The 15,836-nt window shown below is 40.1% G+C and overlaps 2 protein-coding genes across 3 annotated transcripts; both read left to right on the top strand.

The window, feature by feature from the left end:
* Window positions 1-732: 732 nt before the first annotated feature.
* Window positions 733-3,816, top strand: gjb1a (gap junction protein beta 1a). 2 transcript variants are annotated; one of them, XM_030068833.1, is made up of 2 exons: window positions 733-844; window positions 1,911-3,816. In XM_030068833.1, exon 2 carries the CDS (start codon window positions 1,925-1,927, stop codon window positions 2,645-2,647), a length of 723 nt encoding a protein of 240 aa, XP_029924693.1. In that variant the 5' UTR covers window positions 733-844; window positions 1,911-1,924; the 3' UTR covers window positions 2,648-3,816. The 2 variants fall into 2 exon arrangements, with proteins under 2 accessions (XP_029924693.1, XP_029924692.1); XM_030068832.1 differs by lacking the exon at window positions 733-844 and adding an exon at window positions 1,531-1,583.
* A 3,740-nt stretch (window positions 3,817-7,556) lies between these two features.
* gja2 (gap junction protein, alpha 2) lies at window positions 7,557-8,627 on the top strand. The gene has a single exon (XM_030068783.1). The coding sequence runs from the start codon at window positions 7,557-7,559 to the stop codon at window positions 8,625-8,627; it is 1,071 nt and encodes a 356-aa protein (XP_029924643.1).
* Window positions 8,628-15,836: the final 7,209 nt, after the last annotated feature.

Below are 15,836 nucleotides of genomic sequence, written 5' to 3'. Positions count from 1 at the left end.
TCATTTGCTCACTTATTTATTTATTTATGTGTTTGTTTTTTTTTGTTTATGCAGGCCTAAAAGATCATTAAGTAACTATATAACACACACTTCTTAGGATACGTCAGATATATATAGCATTTATACACAGACAGGCCTTGCAGAGCTACTTGAACACATTCATGTTGTAACAGTAGGCTGAGGAGATTATTCAGTGTTATAACAGGCAATTCTTCACACTGGCAGACTCTACGTCAGCCTCTGCCTGGTCCAATAGAGCACCAAGCGAGGGAGGGATGTGCTCAGCAAAATGCTTGACTGGTTGAACTACATAGTTAAATATTCTGCATGTAAAGGTTGAGGAGAGAAGCTGGAGCACAGACAAGAATGAGGGGGTGATGGCCATGTTGCACAGAACAATGCTTAAGTCATTATGATAAACCTCTGTCCTCTTATCTTTGAGATTTTATGGGAGATTCTTTGTTTTAGCGCTGTACATTTTACTCCATATTGCGTCAAAAACTTCCTCCACTTCCTTTCCAGAACACAGCACAATGAGGGACGGGGGACAGGCTGGACGCCCCACACAGATTCCTTGGTTTAGGGTAGGCAGAAATTGAAACGTTTGATCCCCATTCAAAGGCCATTTGTTTGGACCTCGTAAATGGACCTATTGTATGCAAATATTTCACACAGAAGCATATGACTTCTTCAGTGCAGGGCAGTGGCTAGTGTGAGAGAGATCATTAGCAATGCAAAGTCATGGTGCTCTGATGCTCTTGTTCACAGTTACGGACTTAAAAAAAAAACGGCTCATGTCAACGTAAAGGTTTCTGGGCGTGATTTTTTCCAACTCCATCTGAAGGTAAATGGATTCCTTTGCCTCATTGTTCATTTTTATTACCAAAACTTGCAAATGAATAAATGGTAGATAATTTAGTATGATTTTTTTTTCATACATTTTGTGATATGTTTGGTTATGGTTATGTTTCACTCTTATGTCTGCCTAATATTCAAATTGTCCCTGAAGATTTAGGAGATATCCCTTTGGAAGGTTTTAACAGATGCTATTGCTAGATAATATTAATTGCAGCTTGATCTTCAAATAAAAACAGGTATTGTTTGCTTTCCGATGCTCATATAATCGAATCACAGTATTTCTTTTGCTGTCCTGCAGTTGGTTTGTTTGCCAATGTCTGTACTACCCCCTTCTCACAAAAAAATAGACTGTACAAGCCCTTTCCAAAATGCCTGAATCATTTGCAAGTGAATAACCAGTGTAAGTACTTAATCTGATGTTCATGGAGTCATCTCACTTTCGGAGCACAGGTGGTTTACTTGGCAAGCATTACAGAATGTCATAAACCCGGTTACCTTTAGAGCAGATGTCAGCTTTATTTGCATGCTACAACATGGCCACTGGTGAGAGGAAGTCACATGACACGCTGTGCCAGACTTCAGTCTTGCACTCTTAAGTGGCCTGCCAAACCCAGAGGGGGCAGAGAGGCTCCCTTCTCCTCTGGATTCACATCCATGTTAAACCAGCGGGTCAACATCGTCCTCTACATTGCTGCCTATGCCTCTTACACCTCCTGCTGAGCCTGGTAACAACTCTGAAGTTTATGTGCTGGAATTTTAAGCACATTTGGGACAAAGGAGAATGAATGACAATTAGCACAGGGGAGAAAAACACTGTGGATCGCTATTCTTTTTAACCTTAAATGAACTGTGACTTGGAAATCTGTGACTTGGTTTGATGCACAGTGGTGCACAGCTCTTCACCACTTCCAAAGATCACCACATCACTTGGTGATAATGATTATCATGATAATATCATGAACAAGATTCTGTAATAGGAAAACACTTTGCAACACAATGTTCTCTGTGATGATGACCAGTTGGTGTGTGTTTTTTGCATCTTTGTCTTTCAGACCCGGAACCGAAGATGAACTGGGCATCATTTTATGCTGTTATCAGTGGTGTAAACAGACACTCTACAGGAATTGGTCGCATCTGGCTCTCTGTGCTATTCATTTTCCGCATCCTGGTGCTGGTGGTTGCAGCAGAGAGCGTGTGGGGCGATGAAAAGTCGGGCTTCACCTGCAACACCCAGCAGCCTGGCTGCAACAGCGTCTGTTACGACCACTTCTTCCCAATCTCCCACATCCGCCTGTGGGCTCTGCAGCTCATCCTGGTCTCCACTCCAGCCCTGCTGGTGGCAATGCATGTGGCCCACCGCCGCCACGTCGACAAGAAGCTCTACAAACTGAGTGGCCGGGCCAGCCCCAAAGACCTGGAGCAGATCAAGACCCAAAAGATGAAAATTACAGGTGCTCTGTGGTGGACATACGTCATCAGCCTGTTCTTCCGCATCGTCTTTGAAGTCACCTTTATGTATGTGTTTTACATGATCTACCCAGGATACAAGATGATTCGGCTGGTGAAGTGTGACTCATACCCCTGCCCCAACACAGTGGACTGCTTTGTGTCAAGACCCACAGAGAAGACGGTCTTCACCGTCTTCATGCTGGCTGTGTCAGGGGTTTGCATTCTGCTCAACGTTGCAGAGGTGGTCTTCCTAGTGGGGAAGGCCTGCAGTAAGCATTTGCACAATGCTGGAGACTCAACCATGGGGGCTTGGATCGCACAAAAGCTCTGCTCTTACTAACAAAGACATGGATTTCATTCTGGCACAAAGGGACATTGAAGTGCCAGCTATGAGAGTAATGGCCATAGATCCAGGTAACATCCATTAATTCAGCTTGAGGGGAGTTTTAACTTTGGGATGAAGTAGCTTTCCGTTGTAGGTTGTACAATAAATCCAGTAAAATTGGACATAATTAATCCCAGCTCGTCATCTCCACTCAGTGAAAAGCCCATTCACTGGCAATGGATGGGAGGAAATGAAACATTAAATGATGAATTTCTTCAAACACTGGTGAACTGGTTCAAAAGACCCACCCATTTTTATTTATTTATTTATTTTTATTTTCCTCTAAGCTACTCTACACATTTCCAAGCGTGCAAAAAACTAAAACTCTACGAACTGCTTGTACCAAACTTCAGGTGAAACCTAAAAAAAATCTTTTAGGAAATATGCATCAATTAGTTATATGCTATGCCATTGTTTGGATATTGAAAACCCAAACACTGTACTGTACGTTGTACTGAAATAGTATTATTTCTTGATTTTTGGCAAAATAATGAATTAGTAACTTTTCTGATGCAATATTTTGGCCTACCATAAATTTGTCTTGCAGAATACCATCAACTTATACTGGTTAACCTACTGTATATTGTAATGAAGAAAATATTTTCATTATCAAGACATGAGAAACAGGTATCCAACTGGAAAATGTGATTTTTGGTTATTATCATATACTATTTGTTATTCATGGATTACACGAGGCCAAGATAAAAGTGAAAATATGTTACATTAAAGTCTGTCATGCTTACATGTTATTTTAAATACAGTGCGCAATAATATTTCTAGCAATTTGTCTTATTATTTACATTATATGTTATATTAAATGCCTTGCATTTGCCTGAATTGCAACACATTTAATCTAACAGACTGGAATCCTATCTGTATTCACGGCCTCTCTTCCAATGTTTTTACTGAGATGTAACTCTGCCACACAAATCATCGATCAGTTTTCATACAGATCCTTGACTTTTCTTAAGGCTCAGCCCTTCATTTACATGTAAACAGAGTAATTGTTGGCAGCAGAAAAATAAAATTTGAATTGCGCTCAGTTTTTTTTTGTTTTCAAATTTACTAACAGAACTCTCAGTACTGTTAGTATGATCGCTAAACATGTTATAAATTCATTTTGAGGCTGGATATGTTTATATATTGTTTGTAAACACTGGAATAAAATAGATGTAATGGTTTATGTTTGTCATATGTTGTCACCATGACCATAAAATCTTTTAGGCATTCAGTAGGGAAATCCCAAAATATCCCGACTGAAACGGGACTGCAGAGATAGAAGAGAATCCTATGCAATTTTTAAGACTTATGTTTGACAATGTTGTTCAAATGTTCCAGAGTACAGTGTTTTCAAATTGTCCTAATGCATTTTATAGGATATTCTGACCAAGTGAAATTGGTACATCTGGTGCCACAAGTCACTAGAGAGCAATATTTATCAGGAAACAAAGCCAGAGGCACAGCGGAGCCGGCCACTTTGATTCTTCTCAGTTGTCGGCAGTGTGAGTGGACCCTCCACTGAATAAAACCTCCTCACACATTTAGTCGTGCCATCTTTAGCCTGAGATGTCTTAGCCGTGTTGCCACCTGTGAGGAAATGTTTCAGGCAGCCCACATGCAATTAAGTTCTGCTTCTGAAGGGCAGGGAGCAAAGTTTTAGGTTATCAATAGCCATGCCATGTAAGGGGTCAGTGTGGGTGACACTGATTCACCCTGAGGACAGCTGGACCTGCCGTGGCCAAGCTAGAGGGCACTTCTCTTTTTCTGGAACATGTCAGCACACGCCATCTATAGAGTTAAGGCTGACGTCCAGCAAAACTAAAGGAAGATTTCTCCTAATTACAAATTAAATATAGTGAGCAACATTCATACTATTTGTATTATAGTGGTCCCAACCACACACTCTTTCTCGAAAAGGTTGAGGAGGAATTGAGGTGAAACCTACTTTTAGCTGACAAGTCAAAGGTCATAATATGTTTTAGTTCTCACTGAAGGCTCCTTTTCACCTTTCCCTGTTTTAATTGAGCTCATTTAGCAATCAATTAATTACCAGGTTGGAGTGACTACAATAGCATATGATGAAATAACTCCTTATTAGACTTCACTGTACAGGAGTGCTGCTATCGTAAAAATGTAAATATATACTGGTATTGTGTTGTTGTTTTTCTGCAGAAGTGCAATATTCTGCTATAAATAAAGGATTTGGCTAATTTTCACCCCATGTCAATTGATCCTCACTCCAGCACTGAGGAAGGGTCTACCATGCCTGATGCTCTTCTACAGTTAAGGGCCACCTCCCAAGACCTCTGAGCACCATGAGAGCAACCCCAAAGCCACTCCCTTCATGGTGAATTATATTTAGAGCACTGACATGTAAGACTAACCTGCAACCTCATTGGACTCTCCAGCTGCCACTCAGTTGTAAAGAAACACCTCTTCAGCAACAAGCTTTAAAATTTTCTACAAGAAGGAATGTTTTCTTCTGCGCTCACACTAAAACAACAGCGGCAGCGTGTACACTGGTCATTTATCCTGTCAGAGCTGTGGGTTTCAACCAGTGGGATCCCAGAGCCACGACTTCAAACTGTTTGGCAGAAGTTTAGTTTCTGTAGTTTCATCACCAGTCCAGAAGGACATGGCACTTCTGTGGACTGGAGAGGCACCTAATCAACAGACTTAGTGTCTGACTCCGGATCTGCAGCATTTTAGGAGATGAGCATTATCAAGTAAGTCTTTTTGGATGAAGTTACTTGTTTGTGCAATTAGATAATAAGAAAAACAACAGGGAATCACTTTATCATAATAGTACAGCCCAAACAACAGGTCAGGACTGTTAATCAAATTTGGTAATCCACATGCCCACATATTGGGTCAGTAGGACACCCAAGCCAAATTGTAAAAATACTTAAATGATGATTATAAAGAAAGTGTTGCTGCATGCCAGGCAGTCCATTCTTAACCTCACCCGCAGGTGGGTTTGTGATTGCTGTCAGGTCAAGCCTTATTCAAACCCACAGAATCTTGGATTTGAATATTTCACTTAGTATAAGTGTGATGTAGCTTCATTGAAACATTACAACCATCTGACTGTGATACAATATGGATTTTTTTTTTTTTTTTTTTTTTTTTTTTACTTTGAGGCTATTTAATGACAAATTTAATGAAAAATCAGAGTTCAAGGCACTGAGAACACCAAACAGGCACACAAAATTCAGAATTAATTCAGAAATTCAGAATAATGGTCATTAGTTTCTGATTAGTCATTAGTTCTGAAATTAAATTTCTGCTTTGAGGTATCCGGTGTTCCCTTGGTTATGATCTAGAAACCTAAATCTGGAGTCCCGTGTCACTGTTGGGTGTCACAAGATCTATGCCAGGGCAAAGAGGCTCTCCAACCTGCTCCGGGGCTTTTTCTCACACACAGTCAACTGTGTACAAGGCCTTTTTCAACAACAGAGGACAGGACAGGCCGTTCAGCCATACAAACACTGAATTCATGAAAAATCTCAATGGGCTATTCTCCTTTTTAGAAGGAGAGGTGCTCCCTTGGTTGTGGAGTGTGTGCTTTATATTGTTATGGCAACATAATTTCTCTCAAAACACTTATGCGTTCATATAAGTGTAACTTAAGATGACAAATGGCAATATATTCCATCATACAGTGAGCACACTGAATCACAATAAAGGAAAATAATATGTGCATACAATGAACTAGACAGCTGTAACACAGCACAGTTTTGTTTTGACTTCATTCACTTGTGCACTGAATGTGAAATGGCATGAAATCTAAAGTACAGGTTGTCATGTTCAATTTATTTTCATATATGTCAAATGTAGCACTTAAAGTACTTCATCCCATTTATTTAATGGTCTTTCATTTCAGCTTGACACAAGTACTCAGAAAGATTACTTTGAAAAGGGGTTATTTCCACAATGTGGCTAAAATGTCTTGTTGTGCAGCGGCTTCTGGATGCTTGAACCCCACAGGCATCAGAAGACATTTTATACCATATTTTTGGGCTTTCAGACATCTTTAAAGCCCTCTCCCTTTTCAGTGGATCTCTGCAAGAAGTCTGATGTGACCCCTCTTGGTTATACATTTCTCTGAGGCACTATGTAATGGATGTTTTGGGTATGTGAAGATTGCCGTGAATAAATTTGACACCTGTTTCCCAGGATTATCTTGTTCATTGGATGAAATGAAGGAAAGTCTTTAAAGTAGATTAGCAAAGGTAAAGAGCATATTTGTATAATTTGTGAATGTAAAATTCCACAACAAAATACAATGTAAAAGAAAAAGGCCCATACATTACTGTGGCATATACACTGGGCTAACCTCATTTAAAAAAAAAATTAGACTGTTGCATATGGGTTTCTAAACATTCATGAACATTATGGATAAAGTGTCCCACATGCATTTACATTCAGGCCAACCACCACTAGCACTGATTGCCGGTCCAAATGGTGGGTTCATCATTACAAATACATGCTGTGTGGCCGAGCTTTGTTCACACCCACAACATTTTAATTTAAACTGAAGTGAAGATCACAAGCGGGGAAATATGTATAAAATGATGCACAGTTCATCTAGATATTTTCTATTTGATGCAATAGTGTAGCCATAAAACAATGGCATCTTAGGTCTGAGTAGTTCATTAAATAAATGTGATGTAGCTTCAGTGAAGCGTTGCAAGCACCAGATACAGAATATGTATGTGACAGTGTCATAAAATATGGGGTAAAAAATGTTTTTTCTTAATTTTGAACCCACATAAGGGTTCAAAGGATTGAATTTTCACTTTCTTTACAGGTGCCTCTCCTGGTTTTGTCGATAAAACTGACTATTCAGTGCATGTGAGCCAGTATGGGGGACTGGAACTTGTTGGGGAAGCTGCTGGAAAGTGCCCAGGAACACTCCACCGTTGTGGGCAAGGTCTGGCTGACCGTGCTCTTCATCTTCCGCATCCTGGTGCTGGGGACTGCTGCTGAGAAGGTGTGGGGCGACGAGCAGTCCGGCTTCACTTGTGACACTAAGCAGCCTGGTTGTCAGAACGTCTGCTATGACAAGACCTTCCCCATCTCTCATATCCGCTTCTGGGTGATGCAGATCATCTTTGTCTCCACACCAACACTCATTTATTTGGGCCACATCCTGCACTTGGTGCGTATGGAGGAAAAGGAGAAACAGAAGGAGAAGGATCTTGCCATTCAGAATGAAAAGCAGCAGCTGATGCTGGGCAACAAGGCCAAGAAGGCTCCGGTAAAAGACGACAGAGGACATGTGCGTCTGCATGGGGTGCTGCTGCGAACCTACGTCTTCAACATCATCTTCAAGACCTTGTTTGAGGTGGCCTTCATTGTGGCTCAGTATTTCCTGTATGGGTTCGAGCTCAAACCCATGTACACCTGCAACCGGGCGCCTTGCCCCAACGTGGTGAATTGCTACATCTCCCGACCCACGGAGAAGACCATCTTCATCCTCTTCATGCTGGCGGTGGCCTGCATCTCCCTGCTCCTCAACCTGGTGGAAATGTACCACCTGGGTTTCACAAAATGTCACCAGGGGCTCCGCTACAGACGATCGCGCAATATAAGTGAGCCTCCAAAGACCCCGAGCGAGGCTGTCATGCCCTTTGTCCCCAGCTATAACTACTTTGCCAGTCATACTGCAGACCCCGAGGCTTTCCCCGCAGACTCCAAGTACAGCATGGCAGAGCCGAACCCTGCTTACAGCCCCTACAACAGCAAAGTGGTTTACAAGCAGAACAGGGATAATTTGGCTGTGGAGAGGAAAGGTAAACCGGAGGGAGACGATGTGAGGGAAAAGAAAAGCTCTAGTCCCGTCTTTGAGATGCCTGCTGAAAATAAACGCCGAAACAGTCAGTCAAGCAAGCACAGCAACAACAAGAGCAGGCAGGACGATCTGAAAATCTAGGGTTGGCCCAGGGACAAACTGGGACTATGATTTTTAGAAGGACAATTAGCCAACAGCTCTTCCTACCAGCTTCTTCCCTACCATACCATGGATGTAATGCAATTAGGCCTATGACAAAAAAAAAAAAAAAAAAAGTATTCCAAAGAAACTCAAGTAATGCATTTGCAGAGATGTGCTTACTTGTGACCATATATAGGAACCTGTACTGGGATTAAAAAAAAAAAAAAGTCCCTATACAGGTTCACTGGATCTCCCACCTTCTGAACACTGCCACACACACACACACACACACACACACACACACACGTATACATTAACACCACCACCTGTCTGCATCACAGCAAATGCACACTATGATGTGCAAGTACACTGAACCAAACAAGCCTTAGAGGAGCCACCTACTTTCTAATATGAAGCAGAAGACACAACTAAACACTCCACTTTACCCAGTGAACAATGCAGCATCATCATATGCCTTCACACTTCATATGAACAGCCTGGTCTGTGCTCCAAAATAAACCACCAGCAACAATAATCATTAGTGGAGACACATTTCCATATTTCAGTAGCTGATTGGCTGAGCTCGTAAGGCAAGGTATAATAATTGATGGCATGTAAAGATGAATTTAAACTGTATTTGCTGTATTTTATTTTATTTTATTTATTTATTTATTTATTTTTTTTTTTGTTATTTTTGTAATTTCTATAAACATTGGAGGAAAATACATCTATATTTCTATTTCTCATTTCTAGCTTATGGTTTAAAACAAAACAAAGCAAAACAGGTTGGAGAGTTTTATGAATATGGTGGCAGATGCCTTTTCTTTTCTTTCTTTCATTTTTTTTTTTTTTTTGCGTCATACTTTCTCTTTTTATTTTGCTTTTCCATTCTCTTATTTCCCATTATTTCAGCTTTTGGTGCCGACTTCCTAGCTGTCTCAAAAGAGTGTGAGTGGGGAGGGAGGGGGCCACAGGGGTCTGCCTGCAGGGCTGCTCTGACTGACAGACCAGAGAGGTACAAAAGTTATGGCTGCATTCACACAGCTGCTGGAAATGACCCAATTCTGATTATGATTTTTTTGCTTGACTATTCACATTCACCTCTGTATGTGACCCATATCTGACATCTGTTTGGACAGATCTGCCCCTATATTTACAGCAAGCATGCTGCTGAACAGCAAAAAAGTGTAATTTGCATGACAGCCCATCATCACAGTTGATAAAACTCAGGTGCAGGAATTAATCTTGAACCGCTTGCTGTGGTATCAGTGGTCTGCTGGCCGTCTGTCAGCTGTTCGGGCAAGAAGTAGAAAGGGGCTCTGATGGATGCATCTTCCACTATATCTATTAAATTTGTAATCTTCTGTCTCCTTGTCGTTGTTACTGAAATCCTTCATGTTTTGTCCACTGCTGACAAAGAATGCTCAGTGGGAGAAGAGCCACATTAAGTCACATCAGCAGCAATCAGATCCATATCTGATTTAGGACCACATATGAAAGTGGCCCATATCAGAACTGAGAATGTCAGATTCAATGTTTTTTTTTTTTTTTTTTTTTTTTTTTTACTATTAACACTGACATAAAAAAAACAGATCTGTGTCACATTTGAGGAAAAAATCTGATCAACTTACTTTCTACTGGCTGTCTGAAAGTAGCCTCTGATGGGATTCTGCAACTCTCTCTCTGTCTGGAGCACAGGATGAGCCCACTCCAAAACTCATTATTAGAAACTATAAGATTAAAAAAAAAAGAAAGAAAGAAAGAAAGAAAGAATACAAGGTTTGTGCGCTGTTCATGAGCTGGCGGCCCACTGGAGTTTCTCCTGATGGCTTTTGTGTCCTAGTGCAGGGGTCATGCCTTGCCCTGTGAAACTGTATGTGTGGCTCATGAAAATGCATGTGCTGAGTCAAGATCGTTTTTGTTTACAAGCAATTTACTTGAATACAGAAAAAAAAAAAAAAAACATAAAACTGTACAAAAGGTGATGCACTGTACTGTACTTGAAAACTAAGCCCACTGTTTCCAGCAGCAGGCTGGCTGAATACATATGGATAAATTATTCAGGAGGATTTTTATTAATGTGCTGCAGAAATAACAAGAATTTCTTGTTTCACTGTGAATGTGAGATATTTTTGGAGACATAACCTCTGAGAATCAGCAGGAGGTTTGTGTCTGAGTGTGCAGCTACTCTGCTCTGAAAGGGTCTGTTCTGCCTTTTACCAGAGATAAACTTTATACTTGTACATGGGCAGTTTTTCCACCAGGAAAGAGTTGAAAAAAGCTCATATGCCAAGAGATTTGATCAGCGAATCATGCTAAGAGACAAATCTGTTTCACTGGCTTAACAAGTTTTATTCATTGCTTTCACCGACTGAACATTAGTGATCAGGATCATATTTGTTTATACACAAACTGAACTAATTACTGTCCTACTGTGAGAATACTTTGATTAAACTGTTTACATGGATACCTAAGGAGCGTTTCCTTAATATGCTGGCCTTCACACAGACATACACTCAGCATCAGGTGATCATGAACACAGTGATGACTGACCTAATACAACATCATGTGCCTCCTAAGGCATCAGCTAAAAGCAATGCCATTTATTTCCCTCATATCATACACATTTTATAACCACAGCCCTATTGTTGTTGCACTATTTGTTATGCTCACACGTTGCTTCCCCCACGGCTTGTCCAGCGCTGGAGGCATGATGTAGATAAACACTGTACAGAAAAAAGAACAAATCATCCCACTGTTGGGCAAAGAGTCACAACTCAGGAGACCTCAGATGAATTGGCTGATTCTGGTCACGTGGCTTAGAAACAAAGGAAAGCCGCAAGCTCCAGCTCCTTGACTGCTTCTTTTTTTAAGTAGGTTTCAGGCAGAGCCATCTTCAGGGTTTCAAGATACAAAATAGGCACACATATGTATCTATAGGACTGATGCTTAGACAATCAGAAACAAGCAGGTAATAGGTGTAGCCACTGAGGTCAAACCACCATTTCATCATTATACTGGACATTAGGCTACAGCTGTGGGGGGAAAAAAGAAGCATAGAGTTAATTTACTTTCATTAGATCAGTTATTAAGTTGGCACATTAAAAAGCTTACTGGCTTACATAAATAGAGTAGCCTAGAGGTTATAATAGCATCAGCCATGAATCACTATTTTTTAAAAAGTGGAAAACAGTTTGGTGCTAGAGAACACTTATTTGATTAATTATTGTCTAGCACATTATACATATCACCTCAAATCATAATCAACATTTAAACCACGAGGACTCAAAGTTTTCAGCTGAAAAATCCAAAAGGCCCCCCTCAGTAAGAACAAGTGTCCTATGTCAGGTGACCAAGAGGCTGCTCACATGCACACATGAGAGAAAAAAACAACAACAACTGAATAATGTGGTTAATAGTGCATAACTACATGTGTTAGGTACAAAATTAATTCTCCAAATGAGAGTGTGCTTTGATTGTCAAATGTTTAGTATTCTTAAAAGTGCACTTGGATCGAAGTGTGTAGTACTTTCTGCTCAGTCTGGATAGAGAGGCAAAGCCCTCCTGGCCACAGCTTCTCAGAAATGTGCTGACAATGGACATACACACTGACAAAATTGAGTTCACATTTTCCTCCAAGTCTGCAGCTCTTCACAGAAAAGAGGAACCTGACATAAACCTCTGAAAATCGTCTGATTAGATATTAACTGCATACTAATATACAGCACAATATGAAACAGACAAAATGTTCAGTTTTGAGGATGATAATTGCTACTAGAGACATCATAACTACCTCTTCATCAGCAGAAATTTGTGATAACTGTGACGTTTTCTCAGTGTTATTGATATTAAATGCTGAGATTTACTCACTGAATTATCTACAAAATAAGGCGCCCTTTAATTCAAAACTGAGTCTTGACTATATGAAGTCCCTCCAGTTCATCTAGTTTGGTCAGTCAGCCCAAAAAATTTATTATCCAACCTAACTGCGAAACTGATATATCAAACAAGATTTATTCAGAAGTATATAATAGAAATGATCAATAACTTCAACAACCCATACTTGTGATTGTGTTTTATACCAAGAATAATGCTCTTCATCATGTTTTGCACATAAATGAAGTTTAGTTGACATTGTTTTTATTGAGTGTATGTGAAGCCCTCACAGGCAGGACAATCACAATACTGGATCCTGATTGGCTGACAGCAGCAGCTCCTCTAATTCAAATGAGGTGAACCTGGTGAGTGGACGCTTTGCAGTTACACCGTTTGTCCCATATGGCCTGTGGAAAGGATGACTCTAAATAACTAATCATTATTAATTTCAATGGAACCACTCAAACAAAATAACATTTTTAACAATGCCTACATTAAACATCTTTGATCATACATGTAAATGCAGAAAAGTTTTGAAATAATTTAATAGAGTGTACATCATGCAAATTTAAACGCTGCCTACATTGTGTCAGGATTTGCCTTTTTTTTTTTTCTTTGCCTGTTGCAACTTTTTAGCCGCTTGGTTCCCCTCTCCTGTTTGGTTCCCTACAGCTGCAGCGACTGAGTGTGGCACGGAGACACTCATTTCCAAAACACATACCATCGTACATCTCCACTGGTGAGAGCAACACTTCAAAGGTTCCTCTCTGCTGCTATAAATAGCTCTCATGCACACTCAGAAAAGCATTGTGAGTGAAATGGGGGGAAGGGGAGCAAAACTTTCTTATCCCACGCCTGCATTACAAAGTTATTTCAAACAACTGGGCCAAAGCAATGACAGGCAGTCAAATCAGGAATCCAGGAACGTGGATATCAACCGGATCTATAGCCACCTAAGACCATAAGATAAGTGGCAGTGATATTTACAAAATGATGGCATGTCTTACAATACACGATGAAGAGCATGGCGAAGCTCTCAGTGGCCCAAAACATTGTTTTCTAAAAAATAATTGCCCTATGTGTGGAAAAGTGTGCTGTTTCACTTTGTTCACTGTCTTAAAATAGCCACACAATGGTGGGTGGGCTCAGAGACAGTCTGAAACTACCAGTAAATAACAAAACATGTCAAGGATCCCAGGTGTGTGTTTTCTCCAAGAATAGAAAAGGCAAAACTTTGTAGTATAATTACCATTATTATTTGCTTCAGGCAAATCTGTTTTGGCTGTGTGTGGTGAAGCTGTGCTGCTATTTTTTTTTTTTAATCTAAAGGAGAGACCTTGTATCAAAAGAAATACACAACATATTTTACTGACTTAGACACCATATAAAACATGTTAAATTTAAACAGTTTTTACCATAATATTGGGTAAAGATAATTTATATCAGTTTTAAAGTGGTGTGTTTGTGTACCTGCATGCAAATTATTCCATGTGGTTCTGTACAGTGTAATAACAATAAGCAGTGAAATGCTTTGGCAAGTTGTGTCTATGTGATTTTAGGAGAATTTTTGCATCGACTCGCATTGATGCTCTGAACAAAAATAGGATTCTCAAATTCCCAAAGCAGCCTCATTACCCTTTGCAGGGCCAGGCTGAAAGGTTGTACAATTAAAGACAGGTGACAGGGGCTGAGGTTATGAACTCAGGGTTACAACCCTGTGCAACCAAATCTCTGAGCCACAACGATGAGGGATAGCTTTAGATGTCATCCATCACGGCGTCCTACTGCAGCGTGTAAATCAGACAGACGTTAGCGCTTTCTTTGGCTCATGTCAACACAGGGACGTGTAACGTGCAAAATGATTCAAGCATTTCTGTGTTATCCTTCACCTTCAATCTGCGGGCAAGGACAGGAACAAAGATCATCTTACAGCGATATGGAGTCATAACAAGGAGTGCAACACAATACAATTTGCAACTCTCCAACTTCAGTATGGAAAACTGAAGTTGCATCTCATTATTGACTAAATATGAATTCAATGAAAAATACAATATTATAAGCATCATCACTACAACAAATCTGTGGCTGATTACATTCTCTTCATGTCTTGATCAGCTGGGCGGAAAGTCATTCTCAATGACCACCACACTCAGCTTAAGGGAATGACATTTATTCATATATTATTGTTTGACTGGACAAAACAAACCAATACCAAACTAATCCAGCATGTAGCCTAACACAGAGTGTCAACAACAAAACAATGAATTTTGTTTCTTTAAGTGACAATGGCATGCCTCACAAGCCTCAGCCAGACACCTAAATGGTGTATGGTGCTTTTAATCAAGAAAAAAATATAGTGTATCTTGAGATGAAATCATTTCTAACCCGGTTTCTTCAAATCTCATGAAAGCCTGTTTCAAAGGTGTAAACATGACACATTAAGAGGTTTGCTGCCACTGCAAATCCAGTACTTTCTCTTTGATGCAAGTTCCTTGCTGTTTGCCTTCAAGTCATTTTAAGAAAAGTGAGAGGGTGCCTGACAGGTGTGACCTGTGTGATAACATGATTTGTACCTCTGACAGTGAACTCTCTTGCCCTGGGAAATGTAAACTAGGTCTTGCATTGTAATTCATGAACTTCTACCTGCCAGCAGTGCACTCTCCCCATCATTTTCACAGCACTGCTGAATTCTAGTGCTAGGTTATATTAAGCATATGTTAAATTAATGGACCTATCCTGCTCCCAGGGAAGAGGTAATGATGAGCATCCTCATCACCGACTGACAGGTCAGAAAGTGAGAAGCCAACTGTATAATTACCTTTCATCATCAGGCTCAGTGATGCTTTAAAAAGGTTATCAGAGGATTTCCCTTAATTGGCCATGGACCCGTCAGTCTTCTCACATAATTTAAGGCCAATATTGTCCTGAGAGGTGTGGCCACAAGTGTGAGAGGTACAGTAAGTTAATATTTATAGCTGTCTTACTCATATGTTCATCAGTTTAGTGCTGAACATTAAAATTTTATATACATATTACAACTGTCCTTTTGCAGTAAAGCTGTTGATGTATTGGTCAGGCCACAGATAGTTTTTTTTTTTTTTTTTTTCTGGGTGGACAGGCACGTGTTTTATAGATTTCATGATATAGGCATGGATGGAATCTATATCAAACACTGAAGAGGTTAATAATATGACAATCTCTTATGGCCCAATGTCTCTGTCCACTCATTTATACTGATTATACAATGAAGAACTACAGGACTAATTGTAATAGGTCAGCCTATCTTGAGTGATGCAGACAGATTGATTATGAAACATGATTTATTAACCTAGA

The sequence above is a fragment of the Myripristis murdjan genome, chromosome 14 (assembly GCF_902150065.1).
Source record: "Myripristis murdjan chromosome 14, fMyrMur1.1, whole genome shotgun sequence".
In the NCBI taxonomy this organism is placed as follows: Eukaryota; Metazoa; Chordata; class Actinopteri; order Holocentriformes; family Holocentridae; genus Myripristis; species Myripristis murdjan.
Note: the sequence above shows the minus strand (reverse complement) of the source record. Positions and strands in the feature narration are given on the sequence as shown.

What these genes read in the sequence shown, in the direction of transcription:
- gjb1a (XM_030068832.1), top strand. Translation starts at nt 1,556, where the DNA reads ATGCCTCTTACACCTCCTGCTGAGCCTG. An exon ending in TACACCTCCTGCTGAGCCTG is followed by an intron (nt 1,584 to 1,910) that starts GTAACAACTCTG and finishes TTTGTCTTTCAG; the next exon opens with ACCCGGAACCGAAGATGAAC.
- gja2 (XM_030068783.1), top strand. Translation starts at nt 7,557, where the DNA reads ATGGGGGACTGGAACTTGTTGGGGAAGCTGCTGGAAAGTGCCCAGGAA.